Source organism: Amblyraja radiata, chromosome 9 (assembly GCF_010909765.2).
Source record: "Amblyraja radiata isolate CabotCenter1 chromosome 9, sAmbRad1.1.pri, whole genome shotgun sequence".
In the NCBI taxonomy this organism is placed as follows: Eukaryota; Metazoa; Chordata; class Chondrichthyes; order Rajiformes; family Rajidae; genus Amblyraja; species Amblyraja radiata.
The window spans coordinates 13,131,436-13,151,310 of record NC_045964.1 but is presented as its reverse complement, the minus strand read 5'-3'; the positions used below and the strand labels follow the sequence as shown (position 1 = coordinate 13,151,310).

At 44.6% G+C, this 19,875-nt stretch overlaps 1 protein-coding gene across 4 annotated transcripts in view; it reads left to right on the top strand.

The window, feature by feature from the left end:
- capn3 (calpain 3) overlaps nucleotides 1-19,875 on the top strand; it is a 97,975-nt gene that overhangs the window by 40,461 nt on the left and 37,639 nt on the right. For 3 of the 4 annotated variants that reach the window (XM_033026696.1, XM_033026695.1, XM_033026697.1), the window contains exons 3-8: nucleotides 53-171; nucleotides 4,234-4,367; nucleotides 7,351-7,519; nucleotides 12,436-12,519; nucleotides 15,282-15,367; nucleotides 18,681-18,758. In XM_033026696.1, coding sequence (XP_032882587.1) covers nucleotides 53-171; nucleotides 4,234-4,367; nucleotides 7,351-7,519; nucleotides 12,436-12,519; nucleotides 15,282-15,367; nucleotides 18,681-18,758 — 670 coding nt within the window. Of the gene's footprint in view, nucleotides 1-52; nucleotides 172-4,233; nucleotides 4,368-7,350; nucleotides 7,520-9,614; nucleotides 9,754-12,435; nucleotides 12,520-15,281; nucleotides 15,368-18,680; nucleotides 18,759-19,875 lie in introns of those variants that run through there. The other variant, XM_033026698.1, reaches the window with a different exon arrangement.

Sequence of the window (19,875 nt, the reverse complement as noted above, 5' to 3'; positions counted from 1 at the left end):
TCTACAGGTTGGGAACGCAGCCATTGAAAGCTGACACTTTGTTTTTAACCAGGTGACTGCTGGTTCCTGGCTGCCATCGCTTGTCTAACCCTAAATGAGAAGCTTCTCTACCGGGTCATCCCCAAGGATCAATACTTTACTGAGAACTATGCTGGGATCTTCCATTTCCAGGTAGGGTGATTCTCAGAGAAAGCTCACTCTGTGAGCATTGTGAGGGGCAGGAATAAATGACAAAATGATGCTTCTTGATTGGTATTAGTTTATTGCTGCTAATTATATTGATAATTATATTAGTTTATATGTACCAAGGTATAAGGCAAAACTTTGCCTACTATTTTCTATGTTTCTATGTTTCTATCCAGTTAAATTATACTATACTTGAGTACAGCAGGTAATGCAAAGAGAAAAATACCAGAGTGCAGAATATATAGTGTTATAGCATTACAGTTATGGAGAAAGTGCAGATAAAAAGTGCAAGGATAGCAATGAGGTAGGTTGGATGATCGGGAGGATCTGTGAGGTATTCTAAGAGAAGATAGACACAAAATGCTGGAGTAACTCCGCGGGACAGGCAGCATCTCTGGAGAGAAAGAATGGGTGACGTCTCGGGTCGAGACCCTTCTTCAGACTGAACTTTGCTGAACTCTCATCGAAGAGAGAGGAGAACCTCTTCAAAGTAGACACACCTTGAGGAGATTTCACAGTGGATAGGAAAGAACTGCAAATGCTGGTTTAAATCAAAGGTAGATACAAAATGCTGGAGTAACTCAGCGGACAGGCAGCATCTCTGGAGAGAAGGAATGGGTGACGTTTCGGGTCGAGACCCTTCTTCAGACTCGCCGAAGAGAAGAGGAGAACTTCTTCAAAGTAGACATACCTTGAGGAGATTTTGCAGTGGGTTTTTAAGGGAACGATGAATACGGGAGGATTGAAATAAACTGGAGAGCATCTGTGGAGGGAATGGACACATTTGGATCAGCACCTTCCATCTGATGGTGTCACAGCACCCCCTCCCTTGGATGTTGCTCTGATCCCTTTAACTGGCTATCAGGCCAGGAGAGGCCAATCCTCAGCATCATTGATAACAACTGGCTCCAATTAGCCGATGTTGGTTGGCCACGAACTTTGTCAGCCTACTCCCTATAGAACCCAGGCATTCTAGCCAGCCGGGAGAAGGAAGAGGATGAGAGAAGAAGCAGGAATGAAAGTGGACGAAATAAAAAGAAGAGCGAGTAGAGGAGACAAAGTGGCGCCACCTCCATTCTACCTGTATTCCCCTGAAGCAGGTTCAAGGAAGACTGAGCCACTGGGGCAAACCCGAGACCACCAGTGCCACTGTGCCACCGAGACCACCAGTGCCACTGTGCCACCGAGACCACCAGTGCCACTGTGCCACCGAGACCACCAGTGCCACTGTGCCACCGAGACCACCAGTGCCACTGTGCCACCGAGACCACCAGTGCCACTGTGCCACCGAGACCACCAGTGACACTGTGTCGTCAAGACTGGGCTGGCAGGAAAGAACCTCTAGACAGCTAGTGGTTCTGCCTCAGGCTATAACTGAGTGGCCAGGGGCAAGACCTCTTCCTGTCCCCAGTCAACGAGAGACTGCGACCACCCAAACACAGATGGAGGCAAAGATTGGCCACAGGATAATCCAGAGACCCGCAAGCGTAGACTCTTCTAGTCCAACCCTGTGCTGCCAGCACCTCCTCTCGAGGCAAGGGTGAACTGCAGGAAGAAGCCTGAGATTGCCACGACTCCTTCATCGAAAACCAGGCCTGAGCTGCTGGGACTACCCCGAGATCACCAACATCATCACACATGTGTTCTCACAGTGAGAGACAGTGCCCCCTTGCGGACCTGGATTTTCTTACCACTGTAAATAAAATATATCGTGTGAGTATCGGTGTGTTCACTGTCGAACTCATCCTTGACATCACACTGGTGGATAATGTGGACAAGACCACACTGACCACTCGCACGATGGAAGAATAAATTCAAATGGAGGATTGCTTCTGTTTCCAAAGTTTTCTAGATGTTGATTGGACACCTTTCATTGGATATGTTACTCCATACGTCTATCCCCATTTTGTAGCCGGAGTATCATTCAGAAGGATTTCTCTTGAAAATGAAAACTGGATAATAAATCACCTTGAGACTGAATGATGCCGCAATCTCTGCTGCTGAGCAAGCGTATTATCATGGGTGCGTTCGCAGTAGATCTCTGCATCTTCAGAGGTCTCCAGGTTGTGTTGTGTTTAGAAATGCTTAACAAACTTAGACAATTGTCATTGGAAATATGAATAGAAAACTGTAAGAAACAGACAAAACAGGAACGTACGTTCTGAGATCATCGTTGGGGAGGGGGAGGAATGTGACAGCACTGTCTGCATTGGATGTCGCTCTGATCCCCTTCACCGGCTCACTGACCAGGAGAGGCCAATCCCCAACATCATTGGTAACAGCTGGGTCCAATTAGCTGATAATGGTGTCCATTTGAAATGTTGTTCGCCTACCCCCTATAAGCCCCAGGCATTCTAGCCAGAGAGAAGAAGGGAGAGAAGGAGAAGGAGAAGAAGGAGAAGGAGAAGGAGAAGGAGAAGGAGGAGAAGAAGAAGAAGGAGAAGAAGGAGAAGAAGAAGAAGAAGAAGAAGAAGAAGAAGAAGAAGAAGAAGAAGAAGAAGAAGAAGAAGAAGAAGAAGAAGAAGAAGAAGAACAAGAAGAACAACCCTGTGTTCGATGTCGCAGGTGCGAGGTGGACTGAGTCACTGGGACAAACCTGAGGCCACCGTGTGGTCAAGACTGAACTGCTGGGAAAGAAGCCCTAGACAGCCAGTGCCTCTATCTGAGGCTAAGACTGAGTGGCCGATGCAAGGCTGAGATGCCAGAACCTCTTCCTGCTCACAGACAATGAGGGACTGCACTCACACGCACGCACGCGCAGAGAACACCCACACTAATCCAGAGACCACCAGCATAGCTTCTCAAGCCCAAAGCTGAGCCACCAGGAATAAACCTGGACTGTCAATACTTCTTCTTGAGACAAGGGTGAACTGCACAAAGAAACCTGAGATCGCCATGCCTCCTCCATCAAAGACCAGGACTGAGTTGCCGGGACAGCCCAGAGAATATGAGCATCATTGCTCATGGGCTTTGACTGTGAGGGAAAGTCCTTCACATGTGTTCCTGGACATTTTTAATGCTGTAAATAAAATATATATCACGACGGTTCATCCTACTGCGATTGTCGGTGTGTCCACTGCCGAACCTGGCATAATCTCCGAGGCCAGAAAGGGTTCCGACCCGAAATGTCCTGTCCATTCCCTTCACAGATGCTGCCTAACCCGCTGAGTTCCTCTAGCATTTTGAAAAAACAAGCGTAGCTGGGGCTCGTGAATATCCATGGCTTCACCTTTGATTCAAAGAAAGTGAGAGGAATCAAAGGAAAAGTTGTTGAGGGTGAGGACAAGTTCCACCGCAACAGAGAGTGTTAGTTGAGGGTTACTGTTTGGGACTCTGCTCGAGGAAGAAACTGAGGACCCTGAGGATTTCCTGTTGGGGAATGGAAGTGTAAGGAGACTGAGCATCCATGGTAAAGATGACATGGTGGGGGCCAATAAATTGTAAGTTGTTGTAGTAAATGGTGTAGAGTGTGTGAAGTGTCCCAGGCAGCAGTGGGAAAGGACTGGACCAGGGGAGACAGGGTAGAGTTAAGATATGAGGAATTGGTTCAGAATAGTCAGAAACAATGGACTACCAGAGCAGTGTGTTTGTGGCTCTGAGGTAGGAGATAGAAACTGGCCGTGCGGGGTTATGGAACTATCGGGTTGGAGGTTATGGAGGGAAGATGATGAGATCTGTGAATGAACCTACTGCACCAGAAACAACCGCCATATTAGCTGTGTATCAAGGAATGCAAGTTGAAAAAAATGACTGAATATGTTGTTTCTTATGCATATTGAGTTTGTTTCATTAATTTCGAATTTTCATTAATTTTTTTCCCCACATTAATTCCATAGAGTGAATTTAATTTGTTTATTGGGCAGTGATTTGTCCATTCTGTCAGGACGAACTACCGCAGCATAGGGGCCACCTGTATTGCTACATGTGCTGGGTGGGTTGCTGGGTAGCTGGACTGGGGCATCTTGGACCCATGTCACACAGCCAGAGGCAACAGGGTCAGGACCTTCTTCCCATCCTCCCTGCGCTCATCTCCTTGTTGCCTTGCAGTTCTGGCGTTTTGGTGACTGGGTGGATGTTGTCATTGATGATCGAATCCCCACGTTCAACAACCAGCTGGTGTTCACCAAGTCGGCCGAGCGGAACGAGTTCTGGAGTGCCCTGCTGGAGAAGGCCTACGCCAAGTGAGTGCCGTTTCCCTCGCAGCGGACTCTGCTGTGATCGGCTGATGTATGTGTTTACGTCTGATTCCTGTGTCATTTAAGAGGCGGCCGCATACTAACCACAATGTTGTGCTCCCTGTTCCACCAGTGTAACCTAGCTGCCTCAAGCAAGAAGATAGGCATAAAAAGCTGGAGCAGCTCAGCGGGACAGGCAGCATCTCTGGAGAGAAGGAATTGGTGACGTTTCGGGTTGAGACCCTTCTTGGGTGGGGACCTGTGCAAGAGGCAGGGCATTGCCTGATCCAAAGCTGCCACATATTGGAATGGGCCACAGAATGAATACAGAGAGTACAGAGGAGATTTACTAGAATGTTGCCTGGGTTTCAGCAACTAAGTTACAGAGAAAGGTTGAACAAGTTAGGGCTTTATTCTTTGGAGCGCAGAAGGTTAAGGGGGGACTTGATAGAGGTTTTTAAAATGATGAGAGGGATAGACAGAGTTGACGTGGAAAAGCTTTTCCCACTGAGAGTAGGGAAGATTCAAACAAGGGGACATGACTTGAGAATTAAGGGACTGAAGTTTAGGGGTAACATGAGGTGCCCAGGAAACTTTTAACACGTCTTAACATCCGTTCTTTAATACATTCCAAGACAATTAAAATTTGAATAAACACTAAAATAACACAATTATAAAACATTAAACACAAATACTTAAAATAATTTATTACAATAAAACAATTATAATAAGTTTGAGTAATGTCAACACAATTTAGACATTAAAGATAATTTATCTGATAAATAAGTACAGATATAAAAAAATCAAGTTTCATGGAAATTTAACAGATTAAAGATCAATTATAAAGCAAAATAATTTAAATTATTATAAAAAGATGAAAGCAAGGTGCTTCTAGACAATTCAGCACATTAAAATAAACCCAATTGAAGCACAGGCCATTAACCTGCGCTCTCATTGAGCTGGTCCTCCCTATTCAAGGGAATGAGCCTGCTCTCTCTGCAACCTCTCAGCTGACGTTGGTTCAATGGGTGAATCTCCAATCCCTGCGGCTGAGGAACTACCGGAAACGTACTCTCTGCCTCTCCACGCCATGAACTCAGCCAGATGCTTGGGACTAGCGCCCTGTTTGCAGGAACCTCCAATTTCCTGAGCTATGATTTTTCTGGAACCGCTGGTCTTTTCCAGTATATTTTGGCTCAATGGGTTACGGCCATGATCCAAGTACCTATGGATCATTGCTGAAGCTCTCCAGAGTTATTACTGCTCTCCTAAATGTCCAGGAGCATTGGTGTCTTTTTGGTAACCCTAGTTTACAGAACATTGACTTTCAGCTAAAGTGGTTTGGCTTCTGATTGTGAAGAAGCAGCAGCAGCAGCAGTCAGTGCTATGCCTAAAAATTAATATGACGCACACTGGTTGATAGGGTCATAGAAAGTTTACAGAGGGTGGAAAGTGTTACCAGGCCACGAACGAGATCCATTCTTACTGATGTTCATAAGCCAATTTTGTCCATTAGTCAGAAAATACACAAAAATCACTCAATATGGATTTGTATACCATACCTCCACAATATTGCCATGAATGGTATCAAAGGCATGCAGGCACTCTCTGACTTACGGAAACTCGCACTTATGTAAACAACTCCAATTAGGTGGGCCCAGTTCTGATGGACCTGAGTTATGCAATGGGAAAGACTCAAAGTGCTATGGTATTTTCACTAAAGACTGGTCTCAACCCGAAATGTCACCTATTCATGTTCACCAGGGATGCGGCCTGACCCGCTGAGTTACTGCATCACTTTGTGTTCTTTTGTGTATTAACCAGCCTCTGAAGTACTTTGTTTCTACTTATTGCAACATGAGGATAGCTAAGAGTTCCCGTCTGCTTCATAGATATAAAAATGTTGCCCGGGCTCGCTGCTCTTCCAGTTTCGGCCACTGTCGATGCGACACTGGGAAGACGAGCGAGAACAAGGTGGAGAGCAATGCCCGGCCGAGTCGGCAACACCTTCCACCAGAGAGCCCTTCTTCACCAGCTGTCCCACTGTCCGGTTGCTGCGGCTGTTGTTGCGGCTCATGTTGTAGCCCCAGTCGAAGAAGGGTCCTGACCTGATACGTCATTTATTCATGGTCTCCAGCGATGCTACATAACCTGCTGAGTTGCTCCATTTTGTCCATTCTGTCACTTTGCTTATTAACCAGCATCTGCAGTTCTTTAGTTGTGAGGTGATTGCGACATGTAAAATCTGTCTTAAGTAAGGGATTACGGAACGTAACCCTTGTGTAAATCGCGGAGTGTCTGTATAAGACTGATCAGAAAGAGCAATTGCTAAAATTGGAGAGAGTGGTAACTACTTCTGCTGTCTGTTGGAATTAACCCAAATCAGATAGGTTGGATTTCTAAATTTAATAATATTATGGGAGTACATTTGTTTGTAGGGGTGTCCATTAATCAGGTATTTGTATCCAAGGCATGGCCTATTGGCATAAATTCTCTTGTTGGCAAGATGTGATGAGTGGCATGGAGTGACTTGGTGCTGGGCTAGGAACTCTCTTCCTCAAAGGACAGTGGATGAATAAGACAAGCAGATCGGTTCTTGATAAGCAAGAGAATGATGTCTTTAGGCTATGATTGGTCTCGCAGCTTTGGTGATCACCTGATCCCAAATGCTGTCTGTGTGGAGTTTGCACCTTGTTTCACCTGGCTGTCTCCCAGATGCTGAAGATTTATTCGTCAGGAGATTAATTGGCTGCTTTAAATTAACCCATGTGTGTGGGTGAATGGTAGCATCTGGGGGAGTGATGGGAATGTGGGGGGGGGGGGGGAATAGGCCGCAGGGAAGATTATTGGAATGGGATTTCTTTGGGAGTTGGTGTAGTCTTGTAGAGTCAAATAGCTTCTATGTCAAGTGATATTAACTGGAGAAGAGATGATGTCAACATGTGGGATGTCACATTTACACCCAATGTCCCATTTGCTTGTCATTCAGGTTGCATGGATCCTACGAAGCCTTGAAAGGAGGCAGCACCACAGAAGCCATGGAGGATTTCACTGGTGGAGTCACTGAATTCTTTGAGGTGAAAGGTGCCCCCAAGGACATGTACAAGATAATGAAAAAGGCTGCAGAGAGAGGCTCTCTCATGGCGTGCTCCATTGATGTAAGTCTGCCACCTGGTGGCAAGTCATTGACATTGGTTCAGTCAGGCTATAAATCCATTCATCCAAATAGGAGAGACGCGCTTGTGACCAATGTTCCACACAGACTGATTCATTGACACTCCAGTGTCAATGCTGGTCTTCAACCTGAAGCTTTAACTTTGTTTATCTTCCACAGATGCGACAAGACCTCTTGAGTATTTCCACTTTTCTGCTGTTATTTTAGATTTATAAACTGATCACTCTTTTGAAAACAGTCCTTTTTGTAACTGAAAGATATAATTAATTACCTAGAGCTATCTTTTTATAACTGTGCTACTGGTTCTGTTTCCCTCTCCACGGATGCTGGTCGAACTGTAAAGTATTTTCTGATTTTACTTCATAAATGTTAGTTACTTTGATTGAATAGCACAGCTTTTTTCCCCTACAATGAAAGTGAAAGGTAAAAGTTTTCAAAAACGATAGCACAATAAAGGCCATTTCATAAGGAAACAGGAGTTGGAGTCGGCCACTCGGCCCCTCGTGCCTACTCTGCCATTGAAAATTATCATGGCTGATCTGCCCTAGTTCCTCAACTCCTCTGCTCCTGTCCCTCATAGCCCCCAATTCCCTGATGTTACTTACCATTGTCAGTCACCTTTGTGACTTTCCAGATCATCGAGGTACACAATGATGCCATTTGCTGTGCAACACATTTTTTTGGAACATTGCAGGGAACTTGGGCGATAGGGTTGTGAAGGACCTTCATAACAGTTCGCCAAATTGGGAAACCTACATGGTCAATGAATTGTTATTTGCAGCTCCCTCCAAGCAACCTGGTAGTCCATACCCCACCACCACCCAACACCACTCATATCTCCATCAAGCAATCTGCCAATCCCTGCTTTCCCTCCTGCTCCAATATCTAACCTTCTGGTCCCTTGTCTCCCTCCCAAACAGCTACTAGTGCTCCATCTGCACTCCTCCTCCATATCAGCACACTCTGCTGGTCCTTCCTGCTCCTGATCCCGTTCCCTATCCCTCCTTCATCAGTCCCTTTCAAATCTGGGCTTCAGCTCGGCCTCTGCTCAACAACACACTGCTCCCCCATGACACTTGGTCTTGGGCAGGCATGACTGTCTTTGCCCAAAGCTTTATGCTTGAACATACCTGGTAGACCGGTAGGGAATAGATCAATAGGGAATGCCCACTGGTGGCAACAGGCAGATGTACCAATGGATCATTCATCAGTGACTGAGAGAGGGGATTCCCTCCCTATGTCAGACTCGGCCCCGGCTCCATGTGAAATTCATACCGTTTATTCTCTGCCCAGTGCTGGCGCACTCACCTGGGCTCTTTGTCACGTCAGATGACAAGCATCTGTTCACCATTTTAACATGGCATTATATTGGGTATTGTTCAAGCAGCTGTTTGAAACAGACGTTTATGCGATTGTCCTCGGGGTCTGAGACAAGGCCAGCATTTATTATCTGTTCCTACGCTGAGGAGATTGTTATGACACTGCTGGATTGCAGGGTGTGGAGTGTCAGACCAGGTCAGGATGGCAGAATTCCTCTCATGAACCAACTGTCCCTCACCGGGGCTTTGTCTGTCACTCTCACTGTGGTAGCTCTGTCTCTCTCCACTGTAGTTGGCGTTATGGCATTCTTGTGCATCCTGCCTCTCTTTGTGTTTCAGCATTATGAACATTTTATTTTACTTCTTCGTTATCTGTTACCAAATAGTCACCATGTTTACTTCCTCATCTCACACTTTCTGTCCCTACCTTTTTATCTCTGTTTTTCGTCTCTCATTGCTTCTTTATTTGATGAACTCTATAGCTTGTTGTATTTCCATCTATAGCTTGTTGTATTTCCTTACTCTCTCTGCCCTTCCCCATTCTCCCCTCTTCCTTTCCCTTATTCTTCATTCTCAACCCTTCTCTCTCTTGCCTCTCCTCTCTACCACCTCTCTTCCTTTAATTCCACCTTTTCTACTCTAACCCTCTTTACACCCTGGCTGCACTCCCTCTCCCCCTCTTTCCCTCCTTCATGCCTCTCCCCCCCTTGGCCTTTCCTTGTTGTCAGTGATATCATGTGATACTGTCTCAATTTCCAGGAAGGAATGTTTTATGGGTCTGCCGGCATGTTACACGCCCAGGTGCAACATTTTCTCTCTCGCGTTGTACGTTTCCACGATGTGTCCTCAGGCCAAAATTGGTGATCCCAGCAAGAATGTGGAGGACCATTTAGTCAGGGTTTGTATGGGAATACTGTGAACGATAATTTGGAGCATTGTGTGATTGCATCTGCGATGCATGCTGGCTAACTGGTGCGGTTAACTTCCCTGGAACTCAGCATAATTGCGCAGTGAATAACCCTTTCCTGCTCAATAAGCAGAAACATTATAGTGAATAATCCTTATTTGAATAAACAACAACTCTGTCCAGTTAAATAGCGAGAATCTCATCACCCGTGAATATGACACAAATGGAATTTCTTCAACAGTTGTTACTTTGCTGGAAGTTTAGCAAACACTGGTGATCCTGTACATTTGCAAATGCGGGTCCAAGCTTGGATCATTCTGCGTTGCCTACAAACTTTGATCTGTAATAGCAGAAATAATCAGACCGATCCCAAGCTTTTGTTTAGATGTACGTGAAGAGGTGGGGTTGCTGTAAATTTTACGAAATGGAACATCACAACAATGCAGAGCTGATGCAAAGCTGGTGACAATTCAGTAGATCTAAAGAATTCCCATCCACAGCAATTTCCGACATGCATAAAATAACAGAGCTACCTTAAGCCTGTCAGCAAATTTGGCTTTGCCTCTAACTTTGAACATTTAATGGCTTGCAGCTGCTCCAGATCTCTTTAAATGCAGCATGACAACAGAAGCCTCCAGCTCTTGAACTCCTGGCTAGGCTGTGCTAACTTTGCAAATACACTCAGTGAAAACTGTTTAGGGGATGCTTACACCGGCTAATCTGTGCCTAATTGGCAAATTGTAATTCAGAACTGGTTAGAAGCTTATGTTAAAATGTTGGAGAATTTTATCTTTAAATCTGGAGACAATAATATTTGCAAGCAAATGGATATTGGAGTGAAATCAACTCTTGGAATTAGACATTGCAGAGTGTAATATAATGGGAGGAAAGTGGCTGAACTTATTTGTGATAAAATTGAGTCAAAGAAGACACAGTGCTCTAGTAAATTCGAGGGTAAGGCAGCATCTCTGTAGAACATGGATAGGTGATGTTTTAGGTCAGGACCCTTCGTACAGGTATTACTATACATAAACACATCTTAGATACAGTACAAGTGTGCAGAAATGGTTCACTGAGACAGTATATGTGACGCCAGGTTTGGTGCCATTTTCAAATCCGTTGTTATAGGTACAGAGTTCTTAACCTGAACATGAAGGCCTGTTGTCCTAACAGTGTTGTAGGGTTGGCTTGGCCAAGCATAGTCTTTGGTGTCTTTGACTGCTGCCATGTAGGGGGAAGGGGGGGAGGGACAGGAATATCAGTAGGGGAATCGGAAGGGGAATTAAAATCATTCGCAAACGGGAGATCCAGTATCCATGTTCTCCAGAAATACTGCCTGATCCACGAATCCTTGTTTCTATAAAATAGAGGCTGTCAGGGAAATGACAACCATGTAAAGCAGAAGTAGAAAGAGAAAAGATCATTTAGATACAATTAGGTATAGAATGGAAGAGCGTTAAAAGTTGTCTCGTACTATGAAAATTAAAAAAAATGGCAGTTACTAGATCCCTAAAATATAATTAGGTCGGAGTAATAAATTTGGGAGAAAATTAAGGAACATTAATAAAGCACAGAGATCACAAAATGATGCCGATTTCTACCACCATGAAGATAAGTTGCATGGATGGTGGATGGGTAAGGAGTAGTGGGCAGTGTGCACCTAGTTATTTCTCAGCCAGTTTACAAGGGACCTAATGGGAGGATTCACTTTTGGAATGGAGTAGACCAGAGCAGATAGAGAAGTGGGAAGAGGGTCCACATTGGAAACATAACCAATGGGATAAAAGTTGAGAAGGATGCAGAAGAAAGGCTTATGGTATAGTTTGAAGGAGCGTGAGGAAAGATGTTTGCAAATAGAATTGCACATTTTTTTCACTGTTATTGACATGGAATAACAGTGGAAAAAAAAGGTGTGCAGTAGTAATCCAGAAACTTTCATTCGGCTGAAAAACAGGAGCAAAACTGAATACAAATGAAACATCTTGGATGAATAACGGCAGGAAAATGTAGATTGAGGGAAGAAATACACCGGCAGCAAGAGAAAAGCTAAAACAAAGTGATTCAAAGACATTACTGTGAGGAATTTAAAGAGATGCTACGAGATTGATTCATGAGAGAGCATTCGCAAAATATTAAAAATATGGTTCAGTAGCAGTCAAATAAAACTGAGATGGCATGTAGGATACTCGGGGGCTGATAGGATAAAATTGATAAAACTGAATTGGGGAAAATACATCAGTTTTAAAGGAATCTAGAGAAGAAGACTGCAGAGCACTATTTAATCTAGTTAATGATTTGTTCAGAGTAGGGGATGATAGTATATATAAAACAGAGGGTTGGATAGTGGGGGTTGGATTGCAGTGAGAGTTGTGGTGGGGGTGGGCAGTTGTGGACAGCTGGGTTAATCTAGCCTTGCAAGGACATGGATTACAGTTGTCATGCCCTATAACTGGATTGAAAATCCCCACAGGCCGTTTGTAGGGTGGGACGGTCAACTCAGTATCAGTTTCTAGATGGATGGGCAGATCATTGGTATTTTCCAGGGCAATAATAGGGAACAAAACTAGCAAAGTCACATCTCAGGAAAGTGATTTGGCTCACCTGTTGTTGCATCTATTGGCAACTGTCTTATCCCACCACTGTCGGCACACTAACTAATTTCTCTCTTGGCAGTCATACGTACCCCTGCAGTTTGAGACACGGACAACCAGCGGCCTGGTCAAAGGTCATGCCTACTCTGTGACCAGTGTGGATGAGGTAAGGTGTGAATGCTTTGCATTAAGTAGTTTGTCATGTATGTTATTGTAGCCTATCTGAAGATGCCAGCTAGTACTGGGCTTCAGGAGGTTACTCTGAGGAAATAATTCAATCTCAAATTCAAATGTTTGGAGCACCAGCGAATAGGGAGCATTCTGGGGAATGTTGAGATATAGGGAGTGAATGTGGGGAATACTGGTGTACTGGGGGAGAATGTGGGGAATACTGGGGTACATGAAGTGAACATGGGGAATACTAGGAGACAGGGAGTGATCATGGGGAATACTAGGAGACGGGGAATGATCATGAGGAATACCGAGGTACAGGGGGTGAATGAGGGAATACTGGGGTACAGGAAGTGAATGTGGGAGACACCAGGGGACTTGGGGAGTGAATGTGGGGAATACTGGGGATACAATAAGTGAATGCAAGGGAGTCCTCGAGATTTTACTCAAATATCATTGTGGGCAATCTGTGACATGGACATAATGTAGATTCATGGAAAACAATTTAGGAATCTGATAAATGCCCAGATGGATTGGATGTGAATCTGATCGCTGCAATATTCTGTCAGGCAGATGGAGGAACAAGATTTGATCTAGTTTCCAGTTGTGCTCTGGCTGTCACTGTAGGGACAATGGGCAGGATGGTTCAGAATGTACACACACGACAGTCACCATGAAAGTTAAGGACAACCCTTGTCTTCCAAGATCAATGACTGAGGGCACTGCTCAGGGGGTCTAGTGAGGTGCAAGCTCCTAGGAATGAAGCACGAGTCATAGAAATGTAACTAGATTGCAAGGACAGTGCTGCCTGGTGATAGATAGCATCAAATTCACTCCTGATACTTGAAGGATATTTGGGTGATTACAGGAAGGTAATGTTGAGGTAAAAGATTAACAATGATCTTATTGAATGGCCTAATTTCTGCTTCTATTTTATGTTCTTATGGACATTTCTTTGACCTTCCTGGATTTATTTCTACTTATTTGCATCAAACTCGAGGGTTCTTCAGCACAACTTAAATCTACCCACCAATGCAATCAATGGCAAAGTCAGGACTGGAGGTTCATTCAGAGGCCTCCCCCTGCTATGTCTCGAAGTGAAACCTCTTCTCAAGGCAGAGCATCAGTGACCCATCCTATACTGCAGAGAGGAGCAAACAGTGATTTTTGCTGCTGATGATCCTGAGGCTAGAAATTTGAGTAGGAAGGAACTGCAGATGCTGGTCTGTACTGAAGATAAACACAAAATGCTGGAGTAACTCAATGAGTCAGGCAGTATCTCTGGAGATAAGGAATAGGTGACGTTTTGGGTTGGAACCCTTCATCAGACTGAAAGCTAGAGATGGGGCAGGGGGGTGGAGGGACGACTGGAGGCAAGTAAAGGCCAGTTCAAATCAGCGCCAGCAACAGATGACCCCAGGACGGGTGGTCCATGATGGCCCATTCTTGGCTGGGGAAGATGCTACCAGTTCTAATGTTTGCATCCTTGTATCCTTTTCGATAGCACATCTTCCCCAGCCAACAATAGGCCCTTATGGACTCCACCTTTCCTGAGGTCATCTGTCTCCTTTTCTCCAGAGATGCTGCCTGACCCGCTGAGTTACTCAGCATTTTATGTCTATCTTCGCTAGAAAATTGAGTGTGACCATAGCCTTGGCCTCTGTGTAGCAAGCTAGTATGTGCATCACTGGACTGACTTCTTGCAGAGTGTCACTCTCAGGAAGGACACGTTTAATAAATCTGAGCCTGCTGACGCTCTGCAAAGACATCAAGGTATGCTGTTGTGTCTCCTTCTCCACAGCAGAAATGGGGTTTTCTACCCTGAGCTCCCTGACTTTGCCCTGTTCACCGTGTTGCCAAGCCTGAAATTCACACATTAATAATGTTAATCGGGAATATTTTTTCAAACTAAAAATATCTTTCAACATATCTTTTTAATATAAAAATAAGAAATAGGAGCAGGGAATCGGCCACTCAGCCCCCAAGCCTGCTTCACCATTCATCAAGGCTGATCAACTACCTCAGTGCCATTTTCCTGCACCATTCCTATATCCGCTGATTCCTTTAATATCCAGAGATCGGTCAATCCCTGTTTTGAATGAACGCGGTCACCAAGCCTCCACAGCCTTGACAAAACGTCAAACACCTCACGAGATGGTTTTATATAACTTTGAACATCCTCCAGCGAGTGTTACAGCAGCATTGTGAAGTCCTCAGAGAGTCATCCTTTACGAGGAACAGGAATGAAGAACTCTGGTTCACAGGGCAGCTTTCTTTAATACTTCCAGATGATGGTTGAATTATAGATCCGGGAGTTCCTACTTGTGTTGTGGCATGGGAAAATGGGATCATTATTGGGTGAGTTTCCAGTGCTGGAAAAACACCTGGCATCCACAGTGGATCCTGACCAGACGTGTCGGAACAAGCTTTGCAAGTGGCTGAATTTGGCCTGGAAATGTTAGAAATATGATTTGTTCATTATGACATCTGATAGCTCTGAAGAGCCCGACACAATGCAAACTCATCCTGACATTGGTAAGGTGTCAGCCATACTCCCACCCTCTCCCAGGTTATTTTCCACATATTCTAAGATTGGGAGAGTAGTTGGGAGAAATTTAAAAACATTAACATAGGCACATTTTCAGGAATAAATTCGTGGTTGCAGATATGGAGGTAATATCAAGGTTTCCATGTTTGTGTTTATTGACATGTCTTTAAGTTCCTGTTCCCAAGTAACAATGGTAATTTTGACCTCAGGTCACTTATCGAAACCAGAAGATAAAGTTGTTACGTTTGAGGAATCCATGGGGTTCGGTTGAGTGGAACGGGGCCTGGAGCGATAAGTACATTTTCCTTTTTTCCAAACATTTAGAGATTTATAGATGTGGTCCAGTTTGTTTTCTTTGTCAATACTTAATTAATACCCACTCTGACCGATCTCAGTGTCCCTCCAGTTTGTAAGTTCCAGCTTCTCATTGTTAACCAATGACCTGAGAGAAATAGCACTGAAGGAAGTCTGGAGGGCAAAAGAAAAACATGTCTGTCCCACACCCTCCCACCCCACCCGTATATCACCATGGGCTCTGTGACTTCATCCAGGGAGTAGCCTAATAACAAAGACCAGGTGTCTGTTTGCTTGCCAGAGTGAGTGCAGCTCCAACATCACTCACAAAGCTCGACAATACAATGCAGGCTGCTTGTTTGCTACTTTACCCTCCACCACTAGCATAAATCTACAAATTCAGTGTGTAACCATTTACAAAATGCATTGCTATTTCACCAGGCTACTCCGTCAGTATCTCCCAAACCATCAAGAAGGAAAAGGGCAGTAGTTGAGGGTAAACACCACCTCCTGCAGGTTCCCCTCCAACTCGCACACCATCCTGACTTGGAAATATAATGCTAGTCCTTCACCATTGGCCTACATCTTGCAATCTTGCAGATGCTGCCTGGCCTACTGAGTTACTCCAGTGCTTTGTGCATTGTTCATGATTCCAGTATTTGCAGTTCATTGTGTCTCCTCTGGGATAAATAAAGTGGTATTGTTTCATTTCGTCTCCATTTTGTTGTTGGTGTTGTTCTTTGTCATTCATTCTTGAGTAAGATCATGACATCTAGTTTATAGTCCTGTGATCCTACAGTGATGGCTGATTAGACCAATCTGGGCTTCCTTTGACACAGGTCAGTAGGAACTCTGAAGTTAGTGGTTTGAGATTTTTTTTCCTGTTTGCTTTCTCCATTTCTACTTCTTTGTATGAATGAGCACCACATTATATGCAGGTTTGCCAAGCACGACAATTCAACGAGTGTTGTTCCCCTCGGTGTGTGGAAATGTTGTAACTCTTCAGGGATATTCCAAGACTCTTTGAATTTCTTTTTTTGTTCACCACTTGATCGTTTTCCCTCATTTGGCCATCAATAGGTAGGAAAAGGGATGAGGTCCTGCAAAGTGAATATAGGAAGTTAGGCAGAAATGAAAAATCAGGACACCTAGGGTTGTAATCTCCAGATTACTCCCGGTGCCATGCGCTAGTTAAGGTAGGAATAGAACAATGTATGTGTGGCTCAGGAGTTGGTGCAGGGGGCAAGGATTCAGACTTTTACACCATTGGGAGAGGGACACAACTGGCATCTCAATGTTCTGGTGTCTCGATGTTTCAGATGTGATCGAGGGCGAGGCAAAAGAGGTGGAGGAGTTGAGCTACTAATCAGGGAGACTGTTACAACAACATGAGAGAGGATATACTGGAGGGTTCATCTGCTGAGGCGATATGGGTAAAGCTTAGAAATAAGAAAGATTCAAGCACACTAATGGTAGTGTACTATAGGCCTCCATTAGCAAGCAGGAGACAGGGGGAACAGATGTGTAGACAGATGACTGAAAGATGCCAATGCAACAAGGTTGTCTTAGTGGATGACTTTAACTGCCCCAATATTGACTGGGGACGCTCAGTGTCAAAGGCTTAGACAGAAGTTGTGAGATGTGACCTAGAGGGTTTCTTGAAACAGTATGTGGATAGTCGAACCTTTTATTTGAAAAGGAATTCAAGGGCAGAGCTTTCACTTGTAATCTTAAGTGTAATACGCGTTGTGAGTATACGGGAACTGGTGGATGTCTACACTTTCTAGGCATTTAAAAAGACAACACATCAAAGGTTAGTGCAGAAATTAGTAGTTCTTGATGTGTGAGGTTAACATACTGACAGGGTAGAAGACTGCTGGTTAACAGGACACAAAGATTGGGTCCTGTTAGCCAGTCTACTCCATCTTCTGGCTTCACAATCTTTTCCTCTTCAATCCTTATCTCCTGATCTCACAATTGTTGTCTTTTCATCTCTGGCATTTGTCCAGCCATCAGCCAATCAACCCCCTCCTCCCTCACCTGTATCCTCCTATCACTCGCCAGACTTTGTCCTGTCCCCGTGTCTCTTCCAGCTTTCTCCACCTGAAGAAGAGTCCCAACCTGAAATGTCGCCTATCCATGTTCTTCAGTGATGCTGCGTGACCTGCTGAGTTACTCCCGCACTTTTCTTGTGGTATTTTCTTGTATTAACCAGCATCTGCGGTTCCTTGTAGAGTGTCTGTGGAGAGTGTCTGGGCATAAAAGAGTCCTTACCTGGTGGGTAAGATGTAATGTGGTGATCGCCAGGGATCTCAACTTTTTACATTCAATGTCAATGAAGGAGATGTTGGCACAAGGACAGGAAGAAACGTACATGTGAAAAGGACATCAAGGGGCTGCAAAGAGAGATGGATAAGTTTAGTGAGTGGGGAAAATAATTCTGACAAATGGAGTACATGTGGGACATCGTGTTGTCCATTTTGCTAGGAAACATATTATTGAAATGGTGGGAGATTATGGACCTCTAAGATGCAGAGGGGTCTGGGTTTCTGTGCATTATTCTCAAAAGTATAATATGAGGTACAGCAAGTAATTATGAAAACTAACAATGTGATCATACTTACTGGGAGGAAACCAATTCAAATGAGATTATGCTTTAACTATTGGGCATAAGTAAAAATACAGGACAGTGCAGAACAATACTGTGTACAGTATTGGTCTTATTTAAGGAAGGATATTAAGAGTTAGAAGCAGTTCAGCGAAGGATTATTAGACCAATAGCTACTATCCCAAATAGGCTTTAGAAGAAAGGGTGGATAGACTAGGTTTGCACCTGCTGGTGTTTAGAAGTTTAGAAGAATAACGGGTTAGATTAAAATACATCAGATCTTGACAGGCTTGATAGGTGAATGTATGGAGGATATTTCCTCTTGTGGGGGAATCTAGAACCAGGTTACAGGTTTAAATAAAGGTGTAGAGTCATACAGCATGGAAACAGGTTATTTGGCCCAAGTAGACCATGCCAACCAAGTTTGTGATTGTCTCCCGTAGTATGTGGCTTGGTGGCACATTTTATTTGAAAATGCTCGAATGAAGTTCCTTGGGACACTTTGGAATGTTCAAGGTGTTTTTGTTGTTGTTGTAAGCTGTTTGTAACACACACTGTCTGGACATGGTGAAGCCCTCCCCCAGCAGGAGTTGTCACTGCTATGGAGGTTCCTGGTTTCCATTTCCATGAGGGAGGCAGAATAAGGCGAGGCTGGAAAGAGGTGAGTGCGTTCAGGTCTGATGAAGGTATTCCCTTCCCGTTCCAGGGCTCGGGAGTGGTCTGAGATTGAGAAATCACAAAAACAGCGGCTGCATCTTCTAATGAAAGACGACGGAGAGTTCTGGTGAGGATGAACATTCTGTTGCCTGACATTAAGCACTGCGGTCCGACCTTTCTGCTGCCATTCCCCTCACACCCACCTGACCCTAAAATAGGTTTACTGGGTGAGCTTGGAAGTTCGAATTACATGAAAACTTCCTGGGAAGTTCAGCGGAGATTGTCGGCAATACCCACTTTTGACTGTGACAGTTTGTTTTTTGATGTTTCTGATCACTGATTCCCATGGCTATCAGTTCCTCCTCCCTGTGAGTGTTCCAGTGATCAGATAGCCCTCTGACGCCACCATCTTTACCCATACTGGTTGATTCCCTGAAGTAAGTTACCCTTGCCCAGTCTCACAATCCCAAGGGCAATGAAGGAGGTGCTCGGAGGACAGAAGAACCGAGAAATTTGGAGAATCCTGAAACCCTGTAGTCCTCCACAGGTGAACAGAATTCCTGGTCATAAAGAGATGAGTGGCACATTAGGCACAGGTGGTAATGCCACTGCCTCACATCTCCAGAGACGCCGGTTCGATCCTGACTTCCGATGCTGTCTGCATGGGGTTTGCATGTTCTCCCTGTGATTGGGTGGGTTTCCTCCAGGTGCTCTAGTTTCCTCCCATGACCCGAAGACATGTGAGTTGACAGGTTAATTTGCCACTGTAAATTACTCCGTGTGCAAATGGGTGGCAGGAGTATCAGGAGGAGTTAATGGGATGTGAGAAAAAAAATCAGTGGCAGAATGGGATGGTGGGAATGATCTCAGAGCCAACATAGACTTGACGGGCAGAATGGTCTGGTTTATTTCCCTCCATTGGGTGACCTTTTCCTTTTTCCTTTTCCTCCTTCCTTTCTTACAAATAAACACGCATGTGGGTTTCCTCTAGGTACTCTGGTTTAATTCCACATCCCAGAGATGTGTGGATTTATAGTTTAATTGTCTGCTGTAAATTGCCCCTGGTGTGTCGGGAGTGGATGCAAAAGTGACATAACATAAAACCAGAGTGCTCAGGAGGCACAATACCAAGAAGAAGCTGCTGGTGGCCTTCTACCGGGCGACCATTGAGAGTCTACTGACATATTGCATGTCAGTGTGGTATGCAGGCTGCTCTGCTGCAGATAAGGAAGCGCTCCAGAGAG